At 34.4% G+C, this 9094-nt stretch overlaps 1 protein-coding gene across 3 annotated transcripts in view; it reads right to left on the bottom strand.

Annotated features, from left to right (window-relative positions):
- dph1 (diphthamide biosynthesis 1) overlaps positions 1 to 9059 on the bottom strand; it is a 63956-nt gene extending 54897 nt beyond the window's left edge. For 2 of the 3 annotated variants that reach the window (XM_024277892.2, XM_024277891.2), the window contains exons 1-3: positions 8898 to 9059; positions 8198 to 8347; positions 42 to 105 (exon numbers count right to left, since the gene is read on the bottom strand). In XM_024277892.2, the coding sequence (XP_024133660.1) occupies positions 42 to 105; positions 8198 to 8347; positions 8898 to 8949 (266 nt within the window). In that variant the 5' untranslated portion in view covers positions 8950 to 9059. The remainder of the gene's footprint in view (positions 1 to 41; positions 106 to 8197; positions 8348 to 8897) is intronic. The other variant, XM_024277893.1, reaches the window with a different exon arrangement.
- Positions 9060 to 9094: the final 35 nt, after the last annotated feature.

Raw genomic sequence — 9094 nt, 5'->3', positions numbered from 1 at the left:
CAGTCTCCATAGTAAGGAAAAAAAACATGTTTCAACCTTACCTTTCAATGATGTCAGCAATGGTGCAGGCAAACATCTGCAGACCTTCTGGAAGCTGCAAAGCAACTGGAAATGAAGAAAAGGCAACAACTCAAATCACTTTTGCCACAGAAGAAATATGTCATTTAAAAATTGCGTTATCCAATTACAGACGAGCTGCCGTTGCTGTTTCATGCTGCTGTTTATGCAGGCTGTGACATTTCATGGTGAGGCGAATTCTGTTATGGTTGATGCTGGATTATCTTATCAGGTAACAAGAAAAACCAAAATCAATTACCCCACTTCCTTCTCCGTAGCACACAGCCTGTCACTGCTGTCATGTGAAGCGTCTTCATCCTTTCCGCCCTGAAGTCAACCAACCAATTAACCTTCTAGAGATCTACTGGTTCTGTTGTCATTCAGGATAGAGCCCGCCTAATCTACTCATATGTGACCTGAGAAACCCATCAAATAACCTCATTTAGCCTGAAATATATTGGCTTGTACCACTTTATAAACTTGAATTGAAATACAGGGATGTCTTCTTGTTATAAACCAAGTAGAGGGACTAGGAGGTCTTTGCCTGTGATATCTACCAAACAGCCCAAAACAGTAAAGGTTTATAAATATTTGTTAAAATGAAACTTGGTACTGCTACTATAAAAAAAAAAGAAATACAAACTTGCTGGTAAAAGAGCATATAAATCCGCCTCCAGAAAAGTTTAAAAAGCTGCCAAAGACCATAAAGTAACACATCTTCTTAAGCTTTTCTGCCACAACATTTTAGCACCAATCTGTTCACTTTCTTAAGTATTCAGTAAAAAATGCAAGTGCACAACACACTATAAATATATCATGTATTTATTATCACAGTTATGTATTTTCATTACTATCTTAACATTTTAAATACAGCATATAAAGCAGAATTGCCCTGATTTGTACAATATGGCACACTTCATGTATTATTATCATGATATTAATATTCATCCAATTTTTGCATCAATATTTTTGCATTATTAAAATTGCAAAAGACTGCTGAGATATAATAAATGTCCATCTTTTTTCCATGTTGTATATTTTTGAAACCAGCAACTTTCTAGCCTATTAAAACGTCCCTCAGACCAGTGCAGTGCGTTGAGCACGAGCGAACTTCAGTGCGTTACTCCCTGAGGACTCCTATGGGACTTGAGTGTGTCAGCTGTAGAGTGTCGAATGACTATTAGCAGAATCTTGCACGATCACGAGTCCTGGCATGACTGCTACAACATTTTTTTGGTCTGCCACGACTCAGAACTAAGCGGCAGCACCTTTGATATAAAGTCTTTCTTTAGAATTGTCATTTACAGAAGCATTAAAATAAAAGTTTGGTCCATTGTCAAGTTGGTTTAAATATAATTATAAATCTTTAGCTTTGTACTTAAATAAATCAGTGTTTTGGGGACAAAAATGTTCTTTGAGTTACTTCTCTGTTTAGTGTAATTTTTATCTGGTGCTTTTGTTATCAGTCACAATGCAAAATGATGCTAAAAGATGTTTTCAAGCATTTGTCCAGACATGACAAGTCAGAAAATAGCAAAAATATAATGTGCATAGCACTCAAAGGCTGTAGGGTAAAGGACAGGAGAGTAGACTTGTTATTCGTGAGTCATTGGTTTAAAGACCAGGTCCAGGTCACAGTCGGATCAAGTCAGGAAGGACATTCTGCATGAAACTAGAGACCCCTTCTGATAGGAAGCAGTCAAAAAGTTAAACAAATTAAAAGCAGTTTATTATGTTTAATGTTTTTCAGCTCCAAGTTAAGTGTACCCATAATAATAACATTGGGAATATGCTTCTAACTACAACCTAATTTCTTTAAAAGATACGAATATAGATTAAGACAATGATTTAAGATGAAATTGTTGATTATTTAAAGTCTGACGGGAAATTATTTTTCTATTTAATCCTTAATCAAAAATTTCTCCAGGTTTTATTGGAATTCAAAGTAGGGAAAGAAGACATCAAATGTGACATTTGGGAATTTTGTAAGAAGTGTGTCTCGTGGTTAATACCATAAATAAATAATAAGGGTTATACCATGAATCCAAGAATGTTTTAGTATACATTAATTCAGCCCAATCATCATAAAATAAACATGATTACATCTTGTTATAACACACCACTGAAATATTAATGAAGTCAAGAGTAACTTCCCTGAGGATTAAAGAAAATAAGTAAAGATTATATTTAGGAGGAGATTGAATTGGTAAAGGAAGATATGTAAACGCAAAAGATCTTAATAAGTCAATTTTAAATTAACAAACAAAAATAAATTATAGAATATTTCTATTATATATATTTTTTTTTGAATCTGGTATTTTAAAACTATGACAGAGTATTAGAGCTACCATAAAACATTTTGAATAAAGTTGTAAAATTATGAGAAAAAATTAATAATTTTACAAGAATTAATTAGTACTGATACGTTAAAAAAAGTCAAACATTTACCCAAATAATGTTTTTAAATTATTTTTAAAAAAATATTAGAATAAACGTATAGAATGAGTATTAATTATATAAATTGAGAATTTTATGAGATTAAATTCATACATTTATAAGGTAAAAAGCCAATTTACCAAGAAAAATCTTTTAAAAAGAAAAAAAAAGAACTAATAAAGTGCTTCAGTAAGCAGTTACTACAGCACTGATTTCACAAATATGGAAATTCTAAGTCTTTTAGTGAGTCAGCATTGTTTTATTCTAAGTATATGGGCATTAAAAAAAAAAATTGCAGGATACTGGGAATCTTCTAAAGAAGATTCTTCACTCACAAGGAGTGAATTTCCAGCGGGTGCCACGTTTACGCTGTCTGCTATACAGTATAGTTACAGAGGTCCAAATGCATTATGGGAGATAGATGCCTTTGGCAAACCTGGGATATTTCAGAATTCCCACCCTAATCCCCAACTACTAAAAACTATATAGTGTAAAACTATCTAGTGCCCCAGATTATAAAAACAATGTGGACACCAAGCTCACTCCTTTTTTTTTTTTTTTAAACAGCTAATACGACATCACCTATTTCACAAAGCAAAACTCTAATCAATACGGTCATTTTAGGACATCTATCTATGAATCCACTATGTTCTGATGTAGAAAATGTTGATGGTTTATTCAAAAAATTACATTTAAAGACATTTTTTTCACAAAATTGTTCAAACGCAATGCATTGTGGTCGATGTTGGCTGATGTAGTGAGCATCGATGCACACTGATTTTTTGCAAAGACTTCTGGGTAATATCTAGGGCACTTAATTTTAGAATCATAGATTCAGACAGCACTATATAATGATGAATGTGTTATATAAAGTGAAGGGATTTGGACATAGCCTAAAGTATTACAATATGGCATCACCATTGGCTGAATTGATGAACTTAGGCTGCACATAATGTGGATAAAGGCTTACACAATCGACTATATTTTCGAAAAAGCATGGCTTTCTTCTTGTGAAATTACAACTTTTTCCTCATTGTTTTAAAATTTAATTCTTGTAAAAATTACAACTTTTTTCCCATACATTTACAACTTTATTCTCATAAAATTATGTTTTATTTTCTAGAAGTTTTATTTGTAAAATTGTTTATTTTTCACGTTTATGGTGGAAAGCAAATACTGGAAATAACTGGAAATATCAATAAAGTTGAAAGTGAAGAACTGATTAGTTCATTAGTAAAACATAATATGGTGTTATCAAATATCAAGACGACAATGAGTCACTGATTGAGTTTTCAGAGAAAGTGTCCAATAGTATTAGACGGTTCAGTAATATGCTGGGTGATCCACCACACGATAATGATGTGCTCCGTCACAATAAGAGTTTCTTATTAACACTGATATACTTTAATCTTACAGACAAAGTGGTGTATGCTCTAGACATAGACAGTTCAGTGTGAGACGGCTGCCACTCAGTCTCACACACACTGTGTGTGCCTGGGGATGAAGGCTTTGTTTCAATCAAGCATGGCATTTTCTTCCAGTCAAACTCTGTCACACCTTCCTTCAATAAATCCATCAGTGTCTCAGCGGGCATGTGTGGCTTGAAGCCATAGAATGCACCGCACAAACATTTTCACATGACTAGAAATAATTTCAAGACTTCAGAGCTGGACAACATTAAACGATAGAAGCTATGGACAGACAAAAGGCCAGGGGAGGGTCGAAGGATGCTGGGAGGAGGAGCAGAGGACTTCTTTTTGATCAAAGGTTAAGGGATCACCCGGCCCTCAAACAGACAGTGAGACAAGTCATTACCTGGAAAAGGGCAAGTTTATTAACAAAGAAAGGTTTCAGAGCACACCTCTTACAAGGCTGACAGAAGCAAAAAGCCTTCTCCGTCTACTGCTCTCAGGAAAAGGTGAAGCAGAAGTCGAGAATGGGCCTGGCTACGAGAGTTCATTTTTGACTTTTCATACAGTTTTGCTTTAACTTTTGACAACTATTCCTGCATCTAAGTTGTAGAGCACAAGATATTTGTTAAATCCTATAAAGTTATTCCATGTATGATAAAAGGTTGATCAAAAATATTGCTGGAAAGCAACTAAACGACTGAAAAAAGATCAAGGAATTACCAGAGTTATCCAAGGAAAATGTACAAGGAACAAAAGAATACAGATTTATGTGGGTTTTATACTGAACATGTAATATTTAAATGTCAAATATTAGCAATTTAAAACTACAAATAAACACAGAACGAAGGAAGTATTAAATGGCTCATTCATTCAAATGCAGTAAAGGCTTAAAAAATTTTTTTTTTGGTTCATTAACATTTTTACATGAAATTATGTGACAATTTAGGGATTTATCATAAAAAAAATTAAAAGGTAAGAGCATCCAGCTTCAATTTCTTCTATACTGTACGTTAACTGTTCTGCAAGGCTCAAGATGATTTTCTGGTAAAAGTGAGCAACAAATTGGTGCAAAAATTGAGCTAAGATCCACATATACGGCTTTGCTAAAGGATTTTATACAACAAAAAAATATTTTAAATTATTTTAATAAATATGATTAAGGTAAAAAAAAAAAACCACATAATTTTAAGCAATGTAGACCTCTTCTCCTGCCATATGGCCATTTACACTTGTGGCAAACAAGAACAGAAGGATGACATGTTTTTATTTTTTTTTTTTATTAATCATGGATGATTTTTGCTTTTTTTAGACTTTTTTTCTCCTTAAACTGACAGCACTGACACAAACATTGCAATTAAGAATCAAAATATCTCCTGTAGTTGTTTATTTTTCTTCTAACATGAGAATTTTAGAGGTTGTTTTTTCAAAATGGCATATGGCTTTTTTTGTAGTTGTTGGAAAAAAAACAGCTCTTAATTTGTTGCTCAGTTTGCTTGTGTTCTAAAAACCAAACATTAGGTTGAAATAGTGAATTATTGCATTTAAAAAATGACTGCTGACCTTGAGTCAGTGTTGATTTATTCAAACGTTGCCACATCAAGTCTCTGGAATTTTTTTTCTTCATATTTGTTAAAATCTAAGCAATTACCATTAAGTAGATATAACAGACCTGTATTTAAAAATATAAAGTAGGCAATAGTTTTCTTTTCTAACAATTCCTTTTGACAGTTATTTTCTTCTGATGAGTGAAAATTATTCCGAAGTAATATATAGATTTGTTTATCGTCTATTGAACTAAAGCGTGTCAAACTCTTTTAATTGTTGAATGTTGTATTTTTTAAAATACATCCTAATAATGAAAGAATATTCAAATGTCAACGCAATGGATATAGATTAGAAAACCTTGCAGGTGAGCAGATGAGCAGGAAAAATACAAAAAATATTATTACTGATGCTGGAAAATGTAAAACTAATGTGAATCGTACACAGTTCTTTACTGGTGGAAGTTGGTGATTTGCTGCGTTTAGACTTGTGTTCTGCTTTATCTTCAGCTTGAGAGTTTTACTAGCATGAGTGACACCATCACTGAAGTCACACTAGTCAGTGGCTCACTAAACCAAAACTAAAGCAGCCGAGAATGAAAATCAAAATATGATTTTAAAAATAGGTCTTGTTAAAAAAAAAAAAAAAAAAGGTCAAAAACCAATAAAAAAAAAAAAAAATCAGCTTTGAACCCTTCATTGTTTGCTGAGGTAACCAATTGACTATCAGAGAAGGAATCCACATGTTTGCAGATGATATACTCATTTATAACAAGTGTAAGAGGTGTGGAGAAAAACTAAAAAGGTCAAGAAATTATTTTTAAAAAGAAAAATAATGAAGAGTAGCTGCACCAAGGCAAATTGCAAGTGAAACCCAGATGACACAGTAAGGCTATAGAACTTAGGGAGTGAAGAAGGGGAAGAATTTAAACACTTATGGTCAAGAGGCCACGGCAACAGAGAAGATGAAAAAGTTATGAAGAGGCGTGTGAGAACAAGCCTGACGAGGTTTTAAAAAAAGTGTCAGATGTGATGTGTGACAATATAGTGTTGGCTAGAACTGTAAAAAAAAAACATAAGACTATTGTGAGACTAGTAGGATAAAGGAAAAGATAAGAGGCAGAACTGGAGGTTTGAGATCTTAAGATGATGAAATTATCTTTGCAAGTAATAAAGGAGAATAATATCAGGTATGAATACTTCAAAGGGACACCTCATGTTAGATGGTTTGAAGATAAATTCCAGGAAGCCAGATTGAGAAGGTTTGGGCATGTCCAGAGGAAGAATTGTAAATAAGTCTGTTAAAAGGATGCTGAGGTTAGAGCTGCCCGCCAGGATGCCTAGGGGAAGACCAAAGAAAAGATTTCTCAACGTGGAGAAAGAAGACATGACGTTGGTTGGAGATGAGGAAGAGGATGATGGGTTGGATGGAGGAAGATAGTTTGCTGAAGGCAGCAACTAAAAGCAAACGATAAAACCTTTTGGGGCTTTCTTTTTAGCTGTGCAAAGCTAAACGAAAATGCAAATACTGTATAAAACCCATGACATGATCACTAGGATTTTCACTTCAATGTCATTTATTGAGTAATCAATATGTAGACTCTGCATTCTTATTCAAAGCAAAACTGTTACCATTAGTGCCGCCACTTCAAAATTTAAAACAGTTCGGCTGCAATTAAAGTCACCCAACATAACTAACATTTCCTATACCAATAAAGCAAATTTTGTATTTTATATTTCGATAGCATAACACAATACAGTGTGGCCCTGCAACAAACTGGTGACCTGGTCAGGGTGTATCCTGCCTTTACCCAACAGTAACTGGGATAGGCTCCAGCAGCCCTAGGTTTGGAAGATGGATGTATGGATCACAATATAGCCATATTGTTCATAATTTCAATTTATTAATATTTTAAATAAAAACTGCAATATAGAACTTAGTAGCAGGAACTAAATACTTGTTATATGTAGAGCGTTTTTTATACAAGACATGTTGTTGCTCATGTAATATCTATAATTTACCATGTTAGAGTAGACCTCTTCTTAAGTGTCTGGACGCATATGGAGCACCTGGGCTTTTTTTGTGACTCGACACCGTTGTTACTTGTCGACTCTTTGTTGTAGTTCTTGTATGGGTGAGAAATTAAGTGAGTGACGTGTCATAAAAAGCACCCCTGTGCCCAATCTAACACATTGCTTCTCACTGGGGGGATACAGGGAAGATTTTTTTCCAGCACAACACCAGCAGCTTTACAAATAACTGTTTTCCTGTCCATATCATTCTTCTTCATGCAACAGAAGTTGTAATTTTTACTAGGAACCTTTTTTTTATTTTATTTGTTAGGGTTGACTGGTAAAATTGTTCAAACTATTTTCGTCTGAAACAAGTCACATTTGAATGTAAAATAGTACCGCAAAGCACCACACTGTCTCATATGCAATAGAGGTCCATTAGAAATGATGGATTTTTGTCTGCATAATATGCATCATTTACAGCCTTTTCTGCAATGACATTTTTGTAAGTCAAGAGGGTAATGAGCACTGTGGTTGTAGAAGAAGCACAAGAGAAAACAACAAAATGCAAAGACTGAAGATCGACTGCAATAAATAAAGTTTACCTCTACGTTTATTGGCATTCTAGCATCATTACACTTTTTGTCCTCAGCTACATTTATTATCCAAGATCTCCAAAACCATCTACTTTTATTAGCAATAGCCACCTATGTAAAGTAAACACAGAACAAAACTCACCTCTTTTAGCTTTTGCTTGTCTCACTCGCCAAACAGTCTTGTGGATCTCAAAGTTATAATTTGAAGGCAAGGCTTTCATTGCATCTTGTAGCTCAGGATCTTGGAGGATGTCATCTGGGATTTGATTTGCTACCCGTCGAGGGGCTCTGGCTGGAGAGAAAATGAAAACACTTTGAAGAGGACAGCCTTACCAACACAAAGATTCTACAAGAAATATGGAACTCTTTCAAAAGTAGAGTTTTAATTCCAATGTCAATATAACCAAGATCCATTATGGAGAAAGAACACCTCCAGTCTGTCCTATTATAAACTATTATAAACATTTTATCATGCTAAAGAAAATCATATTTAACAATACACGTGTATTTTATAATGACAGGTGCTGATGGTGCCTAACTTGACTAGTTGATTTATTCAGTTATAGTATATGTTTAATATTCGCGGTGATTCAAATTAGGACTCTATCATCACTTTTACAATATCACAACCATGTCAGTGACCGAAGCGAACCGATTTAAAGTGCAAATATGTTTTCAAGCCTAAACTTAAAGGGAAAAAAACTCCAGCCAACACATGTTCATGCCCCAGCTGTTTGCTAGCATTTCCGTTAGCCGAGTCACATCAAGCGCGCGCTCTTAAAGCTATCAACAACAGAGCATTTATCAAGGTTATTTTTAAAAAAGCAGTGAGTTTAATTTACCTGTCATCTTTTTAACAGGAGCAACCAGCATTTCACTCGAGGGCGCCGCCATGTTTTTTGCTCTAACTTAAGGAAAGGCGAAACCAATCGAGACAAAGGAACAGGCATCGCGAGAAGAGCACCGAAGCAGTCGATGTCACTGAGCGAGCCTGATGAGGTTTGACGTGATCTGGGTGATACATCACGATATTATTCGT

The sequence above is a fragment of the Oryzias melastigma genome, linkage group LG13 (assembly GCF_002922805.2).
Source record: "Oryzias melastigma strain HK-1 linkage group LG13, ASM292280v2, whole genome shotgun sequence".
Classification (NCBI taxonomy): Eukaryota; Metazoa; Chordata; class Actinopteri; order Beloniformes; family Adrianichthyidae; genus Oryzias; species Oryzias melastigma.
Note: the sequence above shows the minus strand (reverse complement) of the source record. Positions and strands in the feature narration are given on the sequence as shown.